Genomic DNA, 19,584 nt, shown 5'->3' on the forward strand with positions numbered 1-19,584 from the left:
GGATCGCGGGGCCCGTGGTGAGCGGGGCCGGGGCGCACGCGGGGCCGTCCCGCGCCGGAGCTGGGGCGCAGGAGGGAGGGGGATCGGCACCGGGTTGGTGCCCTCCCCCGGCCCCGTCCTATCCCATCCCATCGCTTCCTCTAAGCACGGGCTCTCTCTCTAAAAGAGGCCTGGCTCCCTTCCTTAGAAAGGCAGGGGCTAATTAACCCCCATTAACCCCCGGCCTTGGTGGGGATGGCGGCGACTTGCACCCTTTCCCCCCCAAAGCAACCGTGGGGGCCGCTCATCAGCGCGAGCCTGGCGTGACTTAGAAGAGCAGGGCTGGCTCGGGACGGGCCCTGGAAATCCTCCGCGCTTGGTTCCTTTTTGTGTTCGAGCGGTAGCACTTGGAGATGTGTCACGGCCGTTTGCTCCGGTGGCTGCCTAACGATCCCCCTTCCAGGACACCGCTCGGAGGCTCATAATTGGAGAAGGGAAAGAAAAATCAAAGTTCGGGTTACTGCTGCGTCCAGAGGTCAAACTGGGGCTAAGGGTGTCCCGGCAGGAGAGGGGCTGCCACGCTGCTTTCTTGGACCACGGCAGAAATTCAGCCTGTGGCTGCCAGCGCAGCTGTGCCAGGGACCCGGCTCCGGGCTGCCAGCCGCGTGCGCGTGCGTGTGCATGTGCATTCGGGGCGGGCGGTGTTTATTGCTCAGTGGTAGCAGCTGGAGCGCAGTGGCAACTGCCGACTGCAAAGGAGCAGGCTAAACTTAGCATGAAGCGCTAAACTCCTTACGGGATCCATTTGAAATGATCGCTGTGGGAACGCCAAGGCTGCTTCTCCTCGGGTAATGTCCCTCACGCACGTCCTCATTCCTTTCCCTTTGCTAACACCCTTGCGACTCCAAAGTCTGCCCGTACCTGGCCCGCTTGGCAGCTGCCGCTGCATGCCCCTCGTTGCAGGCCCATAGGACTTGTCCGCACTTGAGAGTTTGTTTGCATTTCAGACAGCCAGAATGACTCCAGAGCAGCTGTGTTTCCCGGGAAGAAAAAAAAAAAGGCTTTGTTCCTGTTCAATTTAACCCACTTCAAAAAGAAAAAAAAGGGGGGGGGAAGGAAGGGGTCAGTCCTTCCTTTTGCCTGATTGTTAAGATGGGGAGAACCAGACCCTGCTCCCAAGACTCCCAGTAAGTTTGTACAACATCCAGCACAGCAGGGTTCCCATAATACAAACCAAAAGCCATCTCGGAGCTGGGGCCTGCCTGAAACTGCGTTTTTTGATATTTAATTTTTTGAAATGTTGTGTTCGAGGCCAAATCGGAGCCAAAGTCTCTCAACTGAGCAGAGCTCAATCATTCTGGTCTGTGTGGCGCTACCACCGGCAAGTATCCTACCTCCCAGGTGCTTCAGATACTCCCAGATCCATGGCAGGCATCTTTCCCTGGAGGGTTTGGGGTTTGAATGCCCCCTGGTCTCACTTACCCATAGCCAAAAGGCCAAAGGAGCAAGCTAGAGGGAAAGCTGGAGAGCCATCCCCCCTCACCATAAACCATCTTGAACCCAAAATCTGAACCTGGAGCTCGTGATGCATCAGTCTTCCTGGCCATGCCGGCCTTACTCTGGCATGGTTATCCCCTCTTCACATTTCCTTCCATTTCCCTCCCAGTTCCTGACCCAGCTCCTGGTCTTTCTGATCGGCGTGGTCAGCTCCATATTCTGTGGCCATCTGGGGAAAGCCGAGCTGGATGCCGTGACGCTCGCCGTGTCCGTACGTATGGTTCTGTTGCTTTTAATGCTGGAGTTGTAACTCGGCCCACCTGGGAGCACCGTTGGCTATAATGTTAACCATGCGTGTCGTCTCCAGGGATAACACCTTACTGCAGATGCTGCTGCTGGGTGCTATCCCTGCAGTTCCAGCCGCTGATACCAGGGAGGGTAGAACGGTGGTGGTGGGGAGCCAGGTTAGGTATTTATCCCAAAGTCTGTTCCCTCCAACTTCAAGTCACGCCACCGTGTCCTTTATAGAGCCCTGCCAGAACAGCGGGTGGGTGCAGAGAGTCCTCTCGAAGCCTTTGCTACTTTAGACGATGGGAACTTTGAAGTGGAAGAGGGGGGAGATGCTATATAAAGTGGCCTTAATGGACATTACTTGGAGGTGGGGGGGAAAGGGACACTTCCAGGCACCGAGACCAGCTCGGCAGCGTCACCCAGTGGCCACACACACCCACACACCGCTGCAGGTGGCTGGCTTTCCTCTCCTCGAGTTACTTCCCTCCCTCCATGTTTCTTTTCCAGGTCATCAACGTCACTGGCATCTCCATCGGCTCTGGCTTAGCCTCAGCATGTGACACCCTCATGTCGCAGGTAGGTAACAGTCCTGTGGCTTCCCTTCTTTCTCCTGCCCCTGGGTCTCGAGCCTGGGAAGCTCTGTCTTGGGGTAAGAAGGCTGAGAACTGAATTCATCAGCATCTGACCCTCCTATTTGGATGCAGACCTTGGCTTGGCAAGGCAGCAGGACCTTGCCCTCTGAGCACCTTTGTCTCTGCTCATCTCCACCACTGCCTGGACCTGGGGAGGGGGAAAGGAAAGCTGACTGGCCATATCGTACCCAGGGGAGGGGGTGCTAGAAAGTCGCGTGCTGCCTCAACCCCATTCACTTCGCCCTCTTTAATCGCCCGCCGTTGCTTCCCGCTGACCAGAGCGCAAAGCCGCTGCGTAAGTGCCGCTGGTAACTCATGCCTCTGCTTCTTCCTCAGACGTACGGCAGCAAGAACTTGAAGCAGGTGGGCACCATCCTGCAGCGCGGCATCCTCATCCTCTTGCTCTGCTGCTTCCCCTGCTGGGCTGTCTTCATCAACACCGAGAAGATCCTGCTCCTCTTCAAACAGGACCCAGACGTCTCCAGGTCTGGCAGCAGATCCCATCTCACGCCTGCTCCGATTTGGTCCCTTCTAGTGCAGACAGCAGGTCCGTCTGGGACTGAAGCGTCCCCGCTAGGCCTGCAGGAGACCCTGTGAGCCAAGAGCAGGCAGCGGGAGCAGTGTTAGGTGTTAAAGAGCCAGTATTAAGTCCCTAGTAGAAGCTAAGAGCTGACCAGGACTTCATGCCCCACCGTCTGCCTTTGGTCCCTCTGGGTCATGAGTCATGACTGAGTCAGGCTGGTGGACCGGTGAGGCAAGGGAGAGCACGCTGTGCGGTATGCACCCTATGAAGAGGATGGTGATTGCTAAAGATTTGCTCCAGCGCTGTACTGAGAGAGACCTCCATGGACTTAATTTCTGAGGCTCTTGCCTACAACATCTATCCCCTCCATGTCCCCCCAGGCAGGGATTGAGGGTGCGGCTGAGAAATGCCCTTCATTTAAGGCCAAGTGGATTCTTGACGGCAGATGTGCTTGGTTTGGCTCTTCCATTACTGTGTTATTCATTGGGTGGGAACCTATTGCCTTTTTTTTTTTTTCTCCAGGTTAACCCAGGTTTATGTGATGATCTTCATCCCAGCTCTTCCTGTAAGTCGCCACTAAGGTTACGCTGCTTTTGTCTCGGGGTAACGTGAGGATGCCATTGCTCTATATACAATGACATTTAATCTCGATGCAGCCTGCCAGAAGCTACAGCGCCCAACATGCAGCTGCCCTTGTAGCCCCTCTAATTGTCATTGCGTGCTGGTATCTGGAGAACGTTCAGCGGTTTGCTTTTCATTCCTAATGTTACGGGCTCAGCCAGCGGTCACTAGTGAACAAAACAAGCCTCAGAGTAGCAAGCTCCTGGTGCTAATTTGTCCAGTGCAGGCAGGGAGCCTGCGGGCTGGGGGCAACTGGCTTTCTGTGACAGTAAAACTAACTGGCTGCTGCACCTGGTCACCAGTGGTTTCCCCAGGACTTTGCCTGGTTACGGCAAGAAGCATGCTACGGGGAGACCCGCGCATGGTTAAGGCAGCTCTAATGAAATGTCATCTGACTGTTTTTCAGGCGGCGTTTATGTACCAGCTGCAGACAAAATATCTGCAAAGCCAGGTATTGTGGGATTATTTGGGCTGTGGATTTGAGTTTCCTTGAAGGTCCTTGTTAAAGCAGGAGACCTGAGTTCATCCCCTCCCTGTGGAGGCTGGGAGGAGAAGCATTGCACAGCAAATGCACCTTGCATCAGCTCCTGGGAGTATGGGGAGCACATTACCTTTCAGCCCACCCCATCCCCTTCCAAGACGGGAACAGCTCTGGGTGCTCCAGGGGAGCTGGTCAGATCTCTTTGGCTGCCAAAATGAGGCGGCCCAGTGCATGGCCTGGAGTGGGTGATGGGAAACCCCTGCCTATAGACACTCCACACTAACATGCATTTTTGTGACATGCTGGAGCTGGATGGAAACTTTGCTGGAGCAGAGATTAATCTCCTGCCTGGCCTTCTCCTGGAGGCTTGATTTCCCGAGACTAGCCGTTGGAAGCAGTGCCTGGGTTCCTTCCTGGCCAAGGGGCTGTGTCTGGCTGTGCTGCTGGGGAAGTGCCTCCTAAGGTCTCGTCTTTGTTTTCAGGCCATCATCTTGCCACAGGTGGTGACAGGGGTTGCAGCCAATATCCTCAATGTGGGCATGAACGCCCTGTTCCTGTATGCGATGAAGCTGGGAGTGGTGTAAGTCTGAGCAGGCAGAGCCATGGGTAGCCACTCCGTGAGGTTTAGCAGAGATCTGGGGGCTTGTCAGACCCAGGGCCACGGCTGCTCTTCTCTTGCAGATGCTCCCTGACTTCATAGCTGTAGGTCTGCCCTGGGGTGCTGCCAGCCTTTGGAGTGGGGAAGGGTTGAACCCTCTGAGTGGAGAACGGAGTATCCGTTTGGGAGGGTGCAGGCAGCCTGGCTGGTGCAAAGGCATACGTGCTCCTAGCAGCCAGGGGTGGAGGAGACACCAGTGCAAGGGAAGGAGGGGAAGTGCCACATGTGACCAACCTGCTTCTCCCTGCAGGGGCTCTGCCTGGGCCAACACGGTTTCTCGGTACACCCAGATGATTCTCCTCTTCTTGTACATGCGGTGGAGGAAAATCCATGCACGGACCTGGGGAGGTAGAGTATGTCTCTGTCCAGTTCCTACATTACTTGGCTGATCCTGCGATGGGTGGATGCCCAGGCACTGGCTTCTGTAGGATCCAGCCCTGTAGCGTGGATACAGTGGATATCCTCAGGTAGCAGCTCCTGTCTCCCTGAATGAGACAAATCCTAAGTGCTTAGGATATGGGTGGTGCCTTAGCTCAAGCCTGACCTGGGATGCAAGCTCATTCTTGGCCATCTTATACCAGTGCATGCACTGACGACTGATAGGGCTGGGCTTTGGCCCCTGGGATGCTGCCTTGTGCCATGGTTTCTGCAGGCTGCACCCTGCTACAGCTCACAGCATCCTGTGTGGGTCAGGAGAGGCATCTGCTTCCTCCTGATTGATTGCTGCCTTGCTACAGGCTGGACCTGGGAGTGTCTGCTGGAGTGGGGCTCCTTCATGCGGTTGGCTGTGCCCAGCATGCTTATGATGTGCATTGAGTGGTGGACCTTCGAGATCGGGAGCTTCCTGGCAGGTGAGTTGGCAGAGTCCCGTGCAAATGCCCTCTCCCTTCTCTGCTCCCACGGAGGTCTCCTAGTGCTGGCGACCCTCACGCCTTGCTGAGCAGACCTGCATGGTGTCTCTGGCCTGCAGTCCCCCCCTGGATACTGTGGGTGGGTCCTACAGGGCTCCCTGCTTCTGCCAAACCAAAGCCCCCTTCTCCTTCCCCTTCCCCCTGCCAGGAACGACGCTAATTGTAGTGATGGTTAAAAGTTGGCTGTGGCAATTCCCTTCTAGGTCTGATCAGCGTGGTGGAACTAGGGGCTCAGTCTGTCATCTATGAATTGTCCAATGCTGCATATATGGTAAGAGCTCAGACCTGCTTGCAAGGAGTAGAAGCACGGAGAGCGGAAGAGGTTCCCAGGCAGCCTAAGGATGTGGGCTGGGGTGTTCATGGTGCCAGACTACGCTCCATTTTCCTGCTAGGGCATAGCCAGACTGCAGTAGGGCACTGCCTGCCCCTGTATGCTTGGAGCATGGATGAGCAGATCGCTACTCGCGCTCTGTCCAACCTTCCCCTCCTTCCTGCCCAGGTGCCCCTAGGCTTCAGCGTGGCTGCCAGCGTCCGCGTGGGCAATGCCTTAGGATCGGGGGATGCAGAGCAAGCGAGGACATCCTGTATCTCTGCGCTGCTGTGTACAGGTGGGACCATTCCTCTAGCTAGTGCCTGCTGGCCTGATCTACCCTGCAAGAATTTCCCTTCCCTAAATTCTTGGGTGGCTTAAGGCAAAAATGCCTGAAGGGCCCCATGAACAGTGGGGCTCTGTGTGGGGCATTTTCGCCCCGGCAGTGATGGTCCCTCCAGCAGAGATCATGATCCCAAGCAGCACAGGAGAGGAGCAGAACGTGGGCCCTGTGTTAATCCAACTGCCTGGCTCTTTCAGGAGTGTTGGGTGTAGTGGTGGCCACCTTGTTGGGGACCCTGAAGGACGTTGTGGGCTACATCTTCACCACTGACAAGTGAGTCATCCAAGTCCATTCAGGACAATTCTTTACCTCTTTCAAAGAGCTGTTCCACGCATGTAGGGAATTCGTGCTATTCAGTCACAGTCCAGAAGGGACATCGCAGTGCCAGTAACTAAGGAGCTGGCCCAAAGCCCATCGATTTCCCATGGACTTCACTGGGCCTGTGTGTGGCAACAAGCAACAGAACTAGAGTTCATTCCTCCCTCGTAGTCAGGCCGCCCCACTTCCCCACAACCCTAAGTGACAGCCACATGGCTTTCTCCCAACAGAGAGATCGTTACCTTGGTGTCTAAGGTGATGCTGCTCTTTGCTCCCTGTCACTTGTTTGATGCGACGGCGGTGAGTATTTCCGTGCACCCGGCAACCTCCTCTGCGAGCTTGACCGCAGTCACGTTGCTTATTCAGCGGTCTTGGTTCCTCTGACTCTTGCAATCTGCCAAAACACAAGTTTAATACGCTATGCAGTCACGGTGCAGCTGAAAGTAGCGGCCGGTGATATTCTGGAGCAGTCTCAAACTCCGTAGTGGTTGCAGCTACCACCAAGGCACCCCAGATCTCACCATTATGGGTTAATAATCTGTGGTCAAAATCACAGTCCAAAATTGAGTGGCTAATGTTGGGAATCAAGGCGCCGAGACACCCAGCTTGGTGTTCAGAGGAGCTGGCTGTCCTCCAACACCCACAGCACCTGGGTACGACCTTCTGCCTGCTACTCGGTTTATACCTAGTGATATCCTGCCCCATGGATGGGCTGCAGGGGGGACGGACACCATCACAGCAGTGTAGCTGAATCTCACGCGCACATGCACGTGCTCACGTACAGCCACTAAGGACACAGTCGCACAAGTTGTTGCGAACGGAGGAGAGCAGGGTTTTATGGCGTGCTGGCAGCTCTGCAGTAACTGCCCAGGTGCTCACACTTACAAACGAAAGTCAGGCTGCATCCCACCCCCCATGAACGAGCCATAAGCAACCACGCTTTAGCACTCAGATAGAGGGGAGAAAAGCAAGTACACAGGCAGCTGAAAGGGATGTGGGTGCACAAATCAGCTGCTCCACCTCTTGGTATCTGGGTGGCTTTAGCTTCTAGGCATCAATCATCTACTCTGCATACTGGAGTAGCAAGGACCCTTCTATCATATAACTCTTGGGAGGGAGACTGAACAGGACTTGAATTGAGGCTGGCTTCATGGGCTAATGCAGCAGCCTCAGCCCATCTTAAATTGTCTCAAAGCTGCACTTTCCCCACCAGGGCTGCGTTGCTGCCTGCCAGGTGCGGCAGGAGCTGCTGTGCTGCGCACTGACTCTGCTCTCTGTCCTCGTAGGCGACCTGCGGTGGTGTGCTGAGGGGGACGGGGAAGCAGAAGTTCGGGGCCATTGCCAACGCCATCGGATATTACGCCATCGGGTTCCCGCTGGGAATCTCACTGATGTTCGCCGCAAAGCTTGGGGTGCTGGGTACGTGCGCTGTGAGCAGGCGCGGTGCTGAACATCCGACACGTATGGGCCACTGCTCATGGCAGGGTGAAATCCTGGCCCTGGTGAAGTCAGGGCAGCCGTTTCTACTGGCTGCGGTGCAGGGAGAACCTGCTGTTGTAGGTGTACGCTGACCAGAGCCCTGTTTCAGCAAACCATGCACTTCGGCTTTGCTGGCTCCCAGAAGGCTCAAGCCTGGGCTAGAGCATTTAGCTGAACGTGGGCTCAAATAAGCATCTGCTTTCAATAAGAGCGTGGAGTAGATAGCAGTGTAACTCCAGCATACGGATGGGGGCTTCAGTCCAGCGCCTCAGGGAACAGACAGCAAAGCAGATTTTGCTGTTGCCTCTGTACATACAGCATGAACCACCTTAGAAAACCAGCTATGTCCATGTGGTTGCAGTGATGTGAATTCACTGGAGTTACTCTGGGTTGCACCTGGTAACCGAGCAGGACACGGCATGGTGTCTGTCCTGTGACAAATGCACCACGACTTGGGCCCAAGTATAGCTGCAAGCGGGATCAGCCAAAGGGTTTTCAAGGTTGCCGATGGGAATCCACGTCTGCTGGACAACAAGGTCCATGACGGGGCTTGATCAGGACTTGTGCGTCTCTAGTTTGGGAACAGAGTCCCAAGAAGTTAAATAGCTGCAGAGTGAAATCCAGATCCCAGGGAAGGCCAGGGGATCTGGCTGAGCTGGACTCGGGTGCAAGGACCTCCATCAGGGGCCTTCAGATAACTGACCCCGATTTCCCTTTGTTCCAGGCCTATGGGTGGGACTGATCGTCTGCATTGCTCTGCAGGCCACTTCCTTCTTCATCTACGTCCTGCGCATAGACTGGAAGAAAGCTGCAGAGGAGGTAAGGCTCTTGCAGCCCACTAGTCTCGTCCAGAGGCTTTGGGCCGGCCCCTGAGCCAGTGCCGCATTGCAGAGCTCTGCGGGCGCGCAGTGTTGTGAAAGCACAGTCTGTCTCTTCCTCTTCCCTGCTTGAAGAAGTGTGTTTTGCTGGGCGTGAGCATATGCAGTTCACACCTTAAACTGAAGGAGTCAGCAGAAGGGCCTGGGTTCAGAGGCACTCGCTGGTTGTGATCCAGCTGAGGAGTGAAAAGCAGAGCTGGCAAAGCCAGGTCGTGGCCCACACAGCTGCCCTGTTCAGGGTGGGGCAGGATTGATCCCTGCGGAGGGTGCTGCAGCCGAGGGCCTGTGCCCCGGGAAAGGAAGCATCTTGTGCGCTCGGAGAGCAGGAGGCCGGATCTCTTGCCCCAGTCGGTGGAGCTGGGAGCGCGTTGTGTTCCCAGCTTAGCCGGACCCTCGCTGGCTGCAATCCGCTGCTCCATTTGGGATGGGTTTTGATGGCGTGCCCGGGCGACAGGGAGAATCTGACCCTGTTCTCTGTTTCAGGCTCAAATCCGGGCAGGCCTCAAAGTGGAAGCAGAGATCCCGGGCACCAGCAGCTCTGCGGTTCGTTTGTCTGGTCTTGGTATGTGGCTGTGGGCCGGAGTCGTACACGCGGTGCCCCGAGCTCTGGAAACGCTCCCGGGCAGGGTGTGGGGAGAGGAGGAGTGCTGCGTGGGAGCTGCTCTGGCTGGCCCGTGCCTGTAGGCTCTGCCCTTGCAGCAATGTGGCCTTCAGTGGCTGCGGGGCCCCAAACGGACCCCAGGTAGCACTGACTGCCCCGAGCTGGCCAGCAGAACTGGCCTGGGACCGCTGCCCTTCGCCCCTGCAGCTGGCCGTACAGCTCGGCCCAGGCCTCACATGTAACACTGACCCGTCTGCTCCCCAGACTATTTCACGGCCGAGACAGAAGTGCCGGACACTGTGGTTCTGCCCGCTGCCACCTCCAGCAGCGAGAGCCTGCCGGAGCCCCAGCTCATCCCCGGAGAGGAAGCTGCCGGGCCCCTCGCTCTGCCAGGAGGCAGCATCTCGCTGGGGAAGGGCCTGCTCCTCTGGCGCGGGCTGGCGCTGGCTGTTGCCATTGCAGTCCTGCTGGCGGGGGTCCTAGTGCGGCTCCTGATGGGCAACGGCTAAGCATAGCCACCGGGGCCAGAGACGTGACTGCTGGGGCTGGGGAACGGCTCCGTGGGCAGCCGTTCTGGAGCGCCACAGGAAGGAGTGGCTGAGATGCTCCTCCATCCTGGCCCATCTCTTGGGGTCCATGGTCTGGTCACGCTGCCCGTGCTAATGGGCTGGGAATGTGCCCGTGCCGCCACTGAGCAATGCTGACCCGGGGGCTTTCACCCCCTCGGTGGGAGCCTGCTGGGCCGTCGGCCTCAGCCATTTCCTGGTCCTGAAGCACTTGTTCGTGTCCTGTTCTGTTGTTTGGTTTGAAGCTCAGGCTTCGTTGGCCCAGAGACCCCGTGGGGGCAAAGGCCTTTTATCTTTCAGAGTTGGCTCTGGGGTGCCCCTGTAGTTAGCCCTGGGCTAAGACGGTTGGGAAGTTGTTTCTTGGCTCAGGCAGCGCTGCCTGGGGCGCACGGACCCTGGCGCTGGTTCGGCCAGCTCTGCCCACAGCGGCGTTCGCTCTTGCACTACTGTCCGCTGCTCTTCTGATGCTGCAGGTTTCCAATAAACATTCAGGTTGTTTAATCTCTTGCGAGGGTCGTTGCTGTCTTATCCAAACGCTCCCACTTTTACCCCTCGATCGTGCTTGTTGGCAGAAGGAAATCGGAGAAGTGGAGCTGGAAAGGACCTCCAGAGATCCTCTAGTACATCCCCTGCCTGAGGCAGGATCACCCCATCCCAACCAAAATGCACGCTTCTGCTTTCTACGGCAAGGGTCTGAGAGTCGTGCAGCTGGCATCAATCACTCCCATAGGCTTCCCTCTGCTGCCAACCCACTCTCCTGCGAGCGGGCACGCGCACGGCGATGACCGATACTGAAAGCAACCCAACTTTCCAAATACACTAACTCCGTCGTGCCCCAGCGAACCGCTGTCCTGCAGTAGAAGTGTCCTTGCCTGCTCCGCTCTGGACGCAGCCCAGAGCAATGCCCGCTCACCAGCCATCTGTCCTAAAGCAGCCGGTGCCCATGGCTGACTTCCCAGCGGGCACGTGCACGGCGATGACCGATTACTGAAAGCGACCCAACTTTCCAAATACACTAACTCCGTCGTGCCCCAGCGAACCGCTGTCCTGCAGTAGAAGTGTCCTTGCCTGCTCCGCTCTGGACGCAGCCCAGAGCAATGCCCGCTCACCAGCCATCTGTCCTAAAGCAGCCGGTGCCCATGGCTGACTTCCCAAAGGATGGAAGTCACATGTAGCCGCCACTCAGCCGCGCGTCTGACCTGTGACAGTGCAGTTCTCCTGCCGCGTTTGAATGGCACTGACTGCTGCCCAGGAAATGCAGAAACAGTGAGTAGACAAACCCCCCAAAGCTACCCGTCCCCTCAGCTCGACTCCCCCCGGCTGGGCTGTCCTGGAAAACGCTGCCGCCGAGGAGCAGGGGTGGAGATGGAGTGGGGGGGATCCTACTGCTCTACTGGATCCTGCTCAGACAGGGTTAGATGGGGTGAAAGCCTTGCTGTCATCTGCCCGACAGTTTGCATTAATGGGCTCCATCTTGCGCACACAGGACTCCTGTGTCGGATCTGGCAGCAGCACTTTGCTGTTCCCAGGGCATGTGGACTTGGCCTTGCCAGGGTTTCTGGTCACGCTGGAAGCGTCTCCATGCAAAGGCAAGGTTGAATGTACCAGGAAACGGGTGTGATCCTAAGGGATATAACCCTGATTATAGCACCGGCATCGTCTCTCCTGGACAACAAGGCAGATTTACCCTCTGGGGTGTTACAGACACCCCTTTTCCCTGGCTAGGCCGTCTGGTTCAGCACGGCCCCAAGTGCTAGCCTGGGATGAGAAAAGTGATCTCTGGCAGCTTCTCCCCGTGGGCTGAATTCACGGGAATGCAGCTGCCCGTGCGGCCGGGCAAAGGCAACGGGAGAGGGTGCAGGGCTGCGAATGCCTCTGGCCCATTCACACCTCCCCGTTTCTCATTAACCAAGCTAGGCCAAAGGGAAGCCCCTGTTGCCAGCAGGCCGGTCAAGCTGGGCCAGAGCAGAGGGTGACGGAGAAGGGCAGCTGAGGGGCGAAGCCCTGGGGAGGCAGCGGCCAAGAGGCATTCGAGCGCCTGCACTCGGAGGGGTCCCTTCGGTCGCAGCCCAGCGAAAAACCGCGTGCGCCAAAAGGCACCTGAGCCACGTCCCTGAAGCCGGGGAGCCGTGTCACTACTGTCCGACAAAGCAGGGCCCAGCGTGATGGCATGGGTCTGTGGCAGGAAGCGGAGGCCGTTGGCCAGTGGACTACAAGAAAGGCTAAGGTGCATTGCCCCTGGCAAGCTATAGTGTGGGCAGGACTCACCGTTTAATCCCAATGCTGAAGGCCCGTCTACACCACCGCAACCAGACCTGGAGCTCTCCCGGCCCTGCCACCGACCTCCTGTGTGGCCAGGGGCAAGTCCCTTTACAGCCCACCCCTACAAGCCAGAGAGGAAACGCTCCAAGGCCAGGCCTGGCTCTCGCCGTGTTTGCGCCGCACCCCGATGGCAGCCGTCCTGCCAGCCTGGTACCCGAGAGCTCAGACGGGGCGGGCGGCGGGGGAGGCACATCTTGTTTCCCTCCGTCAGCCAAGTGCCCTGTGCAGCTGCGGGGCCCGCTGCCTGCGAGCAGGGTTTGGCCAGGTCCCCGCGCATGCCCCTTACTGGGCAGCGTGTCGGCACGGTACGCCCAACTCCTAGGTGGGGGGTCACCGTTTTGGCACCGACCTGGGATGAGGAGGAGAGAGTCGCCCCCTGATCCCCTCTGCTGCCGCTTGTAGCGCCTTGTCTTTCCAGCCCGTGCAGACCCGGCCCCTCTGTGCGCGGCCCCCAACACGCCACTTCCAGGCACGCGTCTGCCCGAATCCTCCCGTCCCCAGCAGCCTGCCTCGTGCCACCCCAGCACGCCACCGAGACCCCCCGCCCCAGCTTCCTGCCATTCCTCCAGAGCCTTTTAATCAATCATCACCCCCGGGGCTTGTGCCAGCACGAGGGAGGTGGTGGACCCGGGCACAGCTCACACCGCTGCGGTTACATATTGCTTGCCCTCCTAGGTCAGGTGGATCGAGTAGGTTTAATGAAGTGCCAAGGTGAAAAGCGGGGTCACTCGCTTCCCGGGCAGAGAGGCAGCATGAAGCCCGGAGGAGTCCCTGCCGGCGAGGGCCCTCTCAGAGATGCCACGAGCGTCGTCGTGCCTGTTTCGGCTCCTGGCACCTCCAGGAAAGGCTGTCCCTGGATTCCCAGCAACTTCTGGGAGGAGGCAAAGAGGCTGCTGGCGCTGGCAGGGCCACTGGTAAGGGCAGCGGCCGGTCAGCACCTGGCTTTCCCGCTGGCTGAGCACTCGCGGGCCCTGTAGAGGTTACGTGGAGCAAAGGGCAAATAGGGGAGAGGCAAAATGGAAGGATTAAACATTCAGAAGGTGCGGGACCGTGATGCCTCCCGAGCCCCTGGCTGGGCACACGAGTGCCAGGACGCTCGCCCAGCAACCAAGAAGGTAAAGACCCCCGGAGAACAGAGTTTCAGTGCTTACGATGGTGTCAGCAAGGGGTGACTTGCCTCGACCAGGGATCCTAGCAAGAGCGGGGCCGAGCTGATAGCAGCCGTGCTGAGAAACTTCTGAACCGCGCCGTACGCGCACGGGGTTGGAGACGGCAGCCTGTCGCGCCCGTGCGAGTCCTGGCTCAGTGCGGTTACTCTAGATTTACGCAGGTGGGGCAGAGACGGGAGTCGGGAGCCCACGCATTTCTGGGTGCTGCATAGCAGCGGTCCTCAGAGGTAGCCATTACGGCGAGCAGAATGGGGATGCAGCTATAACCAGATCACTGCCAATCACCGATTTTGCAATACAGCCACATCCTCGGAGTGGGTCTGGCAGGGAATTTCCAAAGAGAGAAACCCAAGACCCGCCTGACCTAGGGGGATTTGGATCAGCTAGGGTCAGACCTCAGCAAGCCCGCAGGGGTACTACGCACAGCCTTGTTTCCCTTCAGTACAATACACGAAAGCCTGCCCTTTGCGGCCTCTCTGCACATTTGCTCCTCGGATGCCATTTCCTCTGTAGCCTGCAGTCACCACGGCCTGTTTGTTCCCCTCTCCCCTCAATCCAGACCCTGATCCAGCTGCTGGTCTTTATGATCCATATTGTAAGCTCCATCTTCTGCGGGCATCTGGGCAAGGTTGAGCTGGCGGCCGTCACGCTTGCAATCGCTGTAAGTATTCTCGTTCCAAGTCTTTACATAGTTCGCGTTTCACGCCAGCTCCGGCGTCTCCCATACGTTAGTAACGAAGCGGTGGGCAGCTGCTGGCTGAGGAGCTGACAACGGACTGGGACAGGGCCCTTTCCTTCTGCTTTCAAAAGCAGCCTCGGGTGAAAGCTGTGATCACCGGACAGGTACATTTTTGCATCCTCTCACTGTTTTATCCTTCTGTTTCCAGGTTATAAATGTTCTCGGCATCTCCGTGGGGTATGGCTTAACAGCAGCATGCGACACATTAATATCACAGGTAGGGAATAGCTGCTGATCTCCGACATCTTGGCTTTAGAGAGGCCGAGAGCATTAAACGTTAGCTGGATCAGATTAGCTCCCCTATTACGCAGGGCTGTTAAACCGGTGTCCAAAAGCTTCTGAAAGGCTCAGAGCCCCGTTGGCCTTAGACGTTCAGGGCTGGGTAAGTTGTGCCCCTCGGGGTACACGTGGGAGCGGACTCCACCCAGGGGTCGCAAAGAAGGAGTTAACTGATTACCCAAGCACTGGGTCTGAAGTGCCTGGCTGCCCCGAGTGATGGGCAAAGTCCCTTCACGGCTAGATTCGGATCTTCTCCTCTCAGGCACGAACCGAGGCTCACGCCTCTGCATCACGAGGCTGTCATGCTGTCCAGGAGCAGGCACCGAGCCCAGGACTTTGGGATGGAAAGCCTGAGCTTCTCATGGCTCGAGCTAAAGGAGCTGGGTCTGGGCCCTCCAGGCTGGACAAACTCCTGAGCCCCTGTAGAGAGTCTGCCACCAGAAGGGAACAAGGGCTCTTAAAGGGGGTCTCCCGTGCCTTGCAAAGCCCCCCTTCCACATGCTTTTCACGATGCTGAAGGACCCCTGTGCTGCAGCGGGCACTGGCTGGCACCTCACTCCGTGCGTGGCTCTGCCGTTGCTCCAGGCAGGCTGCTTCCCTGCGGCCGGCGCGGTCAGGCATGGCTTTTTCAAGGGCGCGACATTAACTCCTGGGCTTGGCCCTCTTGCTCTGCAGACGTACGGCGGCAAGAACATGAAGCGGGTGGGCACCATCCTGCAGCGCGGCATCCTCATCGTGCTGCTCTGCTGCTTCCCCTGCTGGGCTGTCTTCATCAACACCGAGCAGATCCTGCTGCTGGTCCGCCAGGACCCGGAGGTCTCCAGGTCGGGTGCCAAGTCCAGCCGGGGCGGGCACAGGATGCAGCCGCAAGCTCTGCAGGAGACCGAGGCCGCGCCTGCCTGCAGTTACCTGCCGGGCTTTGCCCCCGGCCAGGCCGGCAGGGCCCTCCCTTCACCCCATTGGCTGGGCTCTGCCCCAGCCAGGCTGGCAGGATTCTCCCTTCACCCCATTGGCTGGGCTTTGTTCTCTGCCAGGCTGACAGAGCTTTTCTTTCACCCCATTGGCTGGGCTCTGCCCTCAGCCAAGTGGGCACAGCTTCCCCCATCGCCCCATTGGCTAGGCTCTGCCCTCCACCAGGCCAGCGGTGCTGCCTCATTGGCTGGGCCATGCCCTTAGCGATGCCAATGCGGCACCCCTTTCCCTCACGGCTGGGCCCAGCCGTCGGCGTGAGCAGGGTGGCACGGACGTGCCCCGTGGCACAGCACAGCCCTGAACCTGGCTGCTGCCGGGAGGCAAACTGCCTCGCTGCCGCCGCGACACGATAAAGCACAGCCCGCGCTGCCCAGCCCACCCCGGCATCACCGGGCGGCCGCCGGCCTCTTCCCGCACGGGGCCGAAACGCTGGGTGAGGAGGGAGAACGGCCCTGCCGTGCCCCGGCCGGGGGGGGAGGCTTGCACAGGCCCTCGATGGCTGAATGACGGTGCTTTGTGTCTCCCCCCAGGTTAACGCAGGTTTACGTGATGGTTTTCGTCCCAGCTCTTCCCGTAAGTCCCTCTCCCCGCGGCTTCTTGGGGAGGGAAGCAGACAGGAAAGCGGCCCCTTCGGCGCCTGGAGCCCAGCAAAGCTGCGCGCTCTGGTCCCCCGGACGCGACGCCTCCCTCCCCTCAGGAGGGTTCAGACGCCACCACGTCTCGGGGCCAACCTGGCAGGAGGCAGCTGATGCCTGGACCGGGCCGGCGGCCAGAGGGAAGACTAGATTTCCCCCAAAGATATCTGTTACACCTCAGCCCGACCTCATGCACCAACTCCCTTATTTTGCAGGTGGCTTTTCTGTACCAGCTGGAGACACGATATCTGCAGAATCAGGTAGGCTGCAGTCGCGGACAGGGAGGCGAGGGGGAAGGGATCTCATCCCGTGAGACCGCCGAGGGTCTCTCTCGGTAACCCACCTCCGGCTCGGGGCCGTGTTGCAGCATAAAAGACGCGCGTCCGGCAGCGCCCATAACACGCACACAACAGCAGGCATTTTTGGCCGGTGTTTGGCCAGCTCTAGGTCTGTTCCCCCATTGCAAGAAAGGCTCTCGCACACGTGGTTTCCGTTAGACTCAATGCAAGTAGCAAACCATAGAGGTTTTTAACTAATTAACTAATTTCTTCTTTGGCGATGCTGGAACCGCCGGTTAGCTGCACGGCGCTTCATGTCCAGGACATCGCGTTCAGTAGCGAGAGCAGCTATTGCTCTCTTGGCCCTGTCGCTCCTTCGAAGCCGTCTAGGAACCATGGCATTTGCACACGTATTAGTGTACGAGTCCCAGCGAAATCGCACTTCTCATATTTGTTTCACCGCAGAGGATCATTTGGCCCGAGGTGCTCAGCGGCATTGTTGGAAACATCATAAATGCGATTGCAAACTACATCTTCCTCTACATGATGGACCTCGGAGTCACGTGAGTAGCGTCTGGAAGCGATTAGACCTCCGAACGACGGCGTGAGCCTGAAACGGGTCCGAAATCCCCAAACTCCCACTGCGCCCGAGGCCACAGGCTGTAGCTCTCAGATGCATAATGGTGGGAGCCCAGCTTCAGGCATCTTCAAAAGGACCTGCTTTTGAGCGGACAAGTGCCCCGCACTTCCAGAAAACCAGGCCCTTTTAAAGGCATCCGAGCTGGGCGCCAAAATACCCAAATCCTGACCTAAAACCGAGAGCAAAGAACAGCTTCTGCTAGTTCAGGTTCAGGCAGTCTGTGGGAGACACTGAGCACTAGTTAGTCTCGACTGAGTATTTTACCCAGGGAAACCTGATGGGAAAATGCCCACCGTCCAGCTGGGATTCAACCACGGCACAAGGCTTGTGCTGTAGTACAGGACTCTGCAGGATCCAGTGCAGCGCAGGGAGCTGTAGGAAGCCCAGCTGGAGGCAGCGCAGGATTAGCCCTCGCCGCCCTGAGCCCTGCTGTGTCCACTCCAGCTCCTAGCCCTTTAAAGGACTAATTCCCTTCAGCGGGAGGCAAACGCCAGAGCATCTAGTCTGCACACGCGCCGCGGGCAGGACCGTTCGCCAGGCAGCACCCTCAGCCCGGGGGGAGCAGGGCAAGAGCTGACCCTGAAGCGCGCGCGGGCTGCCGGCAAGAAACAGAAGGTCCCTCGCGGTCTCTCTTCCCCAGGGGCTCTGCCTTGGCGAACACCATCGCTCAGTACGCACAAGCCATCTTCCTGTTCCTGTACATCGTCGGGAAGAAGCTCCACGTGGAGACCTGGGGAGGTGCGGTGCCTGTAAAAGCCTCACTGCTTCCCCCGGGCTGCCCTGAAACTCCCACCCTTGCCCCCGACAGGTCCCTCCTAGCAGATGCCTGTGGGCTCGGAGGGCTGCGGCAGCCGACAGACCCCAGGCTCGCGCTCTAGTGCTCGAGGTCCTGCCGAGGCCAGCAGGCGCCAGCCACCCGTGTAAAGGCTTTGCACGGCTCACTGAGCACGAGGGAGGCTTGGCTGCATCTGGGATCGGCAACAAATGGTCCCAGCAGCAGGGCCAGGACCGAGGACTTTGGATCCACGCCTCAGAGCTCAGGCGCGGCTGAATCGGCCGCGTGCTCTGTGCTTTGTGCACATCACTTGCTCTGGAAAGGCAAAAGAGATGCCAGCAACTTTGCCCCGGTTCCTAGCTCCCTTCCTGGTTACCCGTGGCCCAGCTCTGCCAGGCTGGCTGGTCACACGTGGCATCTCCTTGCCCCAGGCTGGTCCAGCGAGTGCCTGCAGGAGTGGGATACCTTCACCTCGCTGGCCGTGCCCAGCATGCTCATGTTATGCATCGAGTGGTGGACCTATGAAATCGGAAGCTTCCTGGTCGGTGAGCGCGGGGAGGGTGGAGAGGACCTCTCCGGGCTGCTATAGACGGCGTCCCCGATAAGGATCCGCCAGGCCGCAAGCTCCTGACGGGCTTCTCCTCTCCACCGCAGGCCTGCTGAGCGTCCTGGAGCTTTCTGCCCAGTCCATTGTTTACGAGGTGTCCACAGTCGCTTACATGGTAAGAACGTGGGATCCTTACACAGTAGCACGGGAAGGCCCCGAGCGCGGCCGGGTCCGTGCGCGTGCCGGGCGCTGTGCACGCGCAGCAAGAGACGCCCCTGCTCTGACGAACTCAAGAGTCTGAGCAGACCAGGGGGGACCAAGGCAAGGTGACATGACCCCGGCCGCCCCATCTCCCGCCCTGGGCTCGAGCTGCACCTTGCCGTTGCCTGTCCCCATGCACGTACATTGCTTTGAATTTTAAAGGCACCCCAGAGGTTTGCCACCCGTCTCGCGAGCTCAGGCCGTGGCTTGCTGCAGGGGGCTATTAGACCAAGAGGCGCCCTTGCCATGCAGCGCCTGGGCTGGAGGAGCTCTGGCACTGGCGGGTTGCCCAAGACACATGAATAAACACCGGTGCTTTGGGCTTTCAGGTTCCCTTTGGACTGAGCACGGCTGTCAGCGTTCAGGTGGGGAACGCGCTGGGTGCTGGGAACATAGAGGAGGCCAAGAGATCGTCCGTTGTCAGCCTGCTGTGCACAGGTAGAGGGCTCTGGGCTTTGGCGCTGCTCCGAGCGAGGAGCTAACAGCAACCCCGGCGTGTGCCACTCGCCTGTCTGATCTGCCCGTACTCGGGTGGCCCCGGCTGCCGGTCTGGGGGCAGCTACGTTACTCCACGGGCCACGAAGCAACAGGTCGGCAGCACCGGGGTTGCACTGACATGCGTGCCCGGGGCCAGGAGGCTCAAACCAGGACAGAGCTCCCCTGACAGGGTCTGAACCAGGATGGACTCACTGCGCCCACTCTCTGCTCCGTTTTCAGGGGTCTTTTGCGTGGTGATGGGTGTCGTACTGGCAGCCTCGAAAGACGTGCTGGGATATATATTTACCAGTGACACGTGAGTTCCTCGGGTGCCCGTCGCCTCCGCACAGGGTGGCTGGGTCAGGACCCTCTGGCACGGCCCCGTCCTGCTGCCCTTGCTCG

The 19,584-nt window shown here is 58.6% G+C and overlaps 2 protein-coding genes and 1 long non-coding RNA gene across 6 annotated transcripts in view; 2 read left to right on the forward strand and 1 right to left on the reverse strand.

Moving 5' to 3' along the window:
- SLC47A1 (solute carrier family 47 member 1) overlaps positions 1 to 10,976 on the forward strand; it is a 15,673-nt gene extending 4,697 nt beyond the window's left edge. The window contains exons 2-17 of the mRNA XM_025214835.1: positions 1,646 to 1,747; positions 2,275 to 2,343; positions 2,736 to 2,884; positions 3,445 to 3,487; positions 3,950 to 3,994; positions 4,507 to 4,604; positions 4,933 to 5,030; positions 5,420 to 5,533; positions 5,797 to 5,864; positions 6,093 to 6,201; positions 6,444 to 6,519; positions 6,795 to 6,864; positions 7,851 to 7,983; positions 8,768 to 8,862; positions 9,405 to 9,483; positions 9,787 to 10,976. Coding sequence (XP_025070620.1) covers positions 1,646 to 1,747; positions 2,275 to 2,343; positions 2,736 to 2,884; positions 3,445 to 3,487; positions 3,950 to 3,994; positions 4,507 to 4,604; positions 4,933 to 5,030; positions 5,420 to 5,533; positions 5,797 to 5,864; positions 6,093 to 6,201; positions 6,444 to 6,519; positions 6,795 to 6,864; positions 7,851 to 7,983; positions 8,768 to 8,862; positions 9,405 to 9,483; positions 9,787 to 10,031 — 1,593 coding nt within the window. The 3' untranslated portion in view covers positions 10,032 to 10,976. The remainder of the gene's footprint in view (positions 1 to 1,645; positions 1,748 to 2,274; positions 2,344 to 2,735; positions 2,885 to 3,444; positions 3,488 to 3,949; positions 3,995 to 4,506; positions 4,605 to 4,932; positions 5,031 to 5,419; positions 5,534 to 5,796; positions 5,865 to 6,092; positions 6,202 to 6,443; positions 6,520 to 6,794; positions 6,865 to 7,850; positions 7,984 to 8,767; positions 8,863 to 9,404; positions 9,484 to 9,786) is intronic.
- Positions 1 to 12,942, reverse strand: part of LOC112551798 — a 17,636-nt gene extending 4,694 nt beyond the window's left edge. Inside the window, exons 1-3 of one of the 2 annotated variants that reach the window (XR_003096109.1) lie at positions 12,760 to 12,942; positions 6,807 to 6,958; positions 6,556 to 6,686 (exon numbers count right to left, since the gene is read on the reverse strand). This is a non-coding gene — a long non-coding RNA (uncharacterized LOC112551798). Of the gene's footprint in view, positions 1 to 6,555; positions 6,687 to 6,806; positions 6,959 to 12,356; positions 12,472 to 12,759 lie in introns of those variants that run through there. The other variant, XR_003096108.1, reaches the window with a different exon arrangement.
- Positions 12,024 to 19,584, forward strand: part of LOC102371161 (multidrug and toxin extrusion protein 1-like) — an 11,686-nt gene continuing 4,125 nt past the window's right edge. Inside the window, exons 1-13 of one of the 3 annotated variants that reach the window (XM_006033126.2) lie at positions 12,024 to 12,315; positions 13,086 to 13,324; positions 14,139 to 14,240; positions 14,467 to 14,535; positions 15,273 to 15,421; positions 16,100 to 16,142; positions 16,420 to 16,464; positions 16,948 to 17,045; positions 17,763 to 17,860; positions 18,329 to 18,442; positions 18,552 to 18,619; positions 19,035 to 19,143; positions 19,423 to 19,498. In XM_006033126.2, the coding sequence (XP_006033188.2) occupies positions 13,109 to 13,324; positions 14,139 to 14,240; positions 14,467 to 14,535; positions 15,273 to 15,421; positions 16,100 to 16,142; positions 16,420 to 16,464; positions 16,948 to 17,045; positions 17,763 to 17,860; positions 18,329 to 18,442; positions 18,552 to 18,619; positions 19,035 to 19,143; positions 19,423 to 19,498 (1,187 nt within the window). In that variant the 5' untranslated portion in view covers positions 12,024 to 12,315; positions 13,086 to 13,108. The other 2 variants (XM_025214833.1, XM_025214834.1) reach the window with 2 other exon arrangements.

The sequence above is a fragment of the Alligator sinensis genome, unplaced genomic scaffold (assembly GCF_000455745.1).
Source record: "Alligator sinensis unplaced genomic scaffold, ASM45574v1 scaffold1801_1, whole genome shotgun sequence".
Lineage (NCBI taxonomy): Eukaryota > Metazoa > Chordata > Crocodylia > Alligatoridae > Alligator > Alligator sinensis.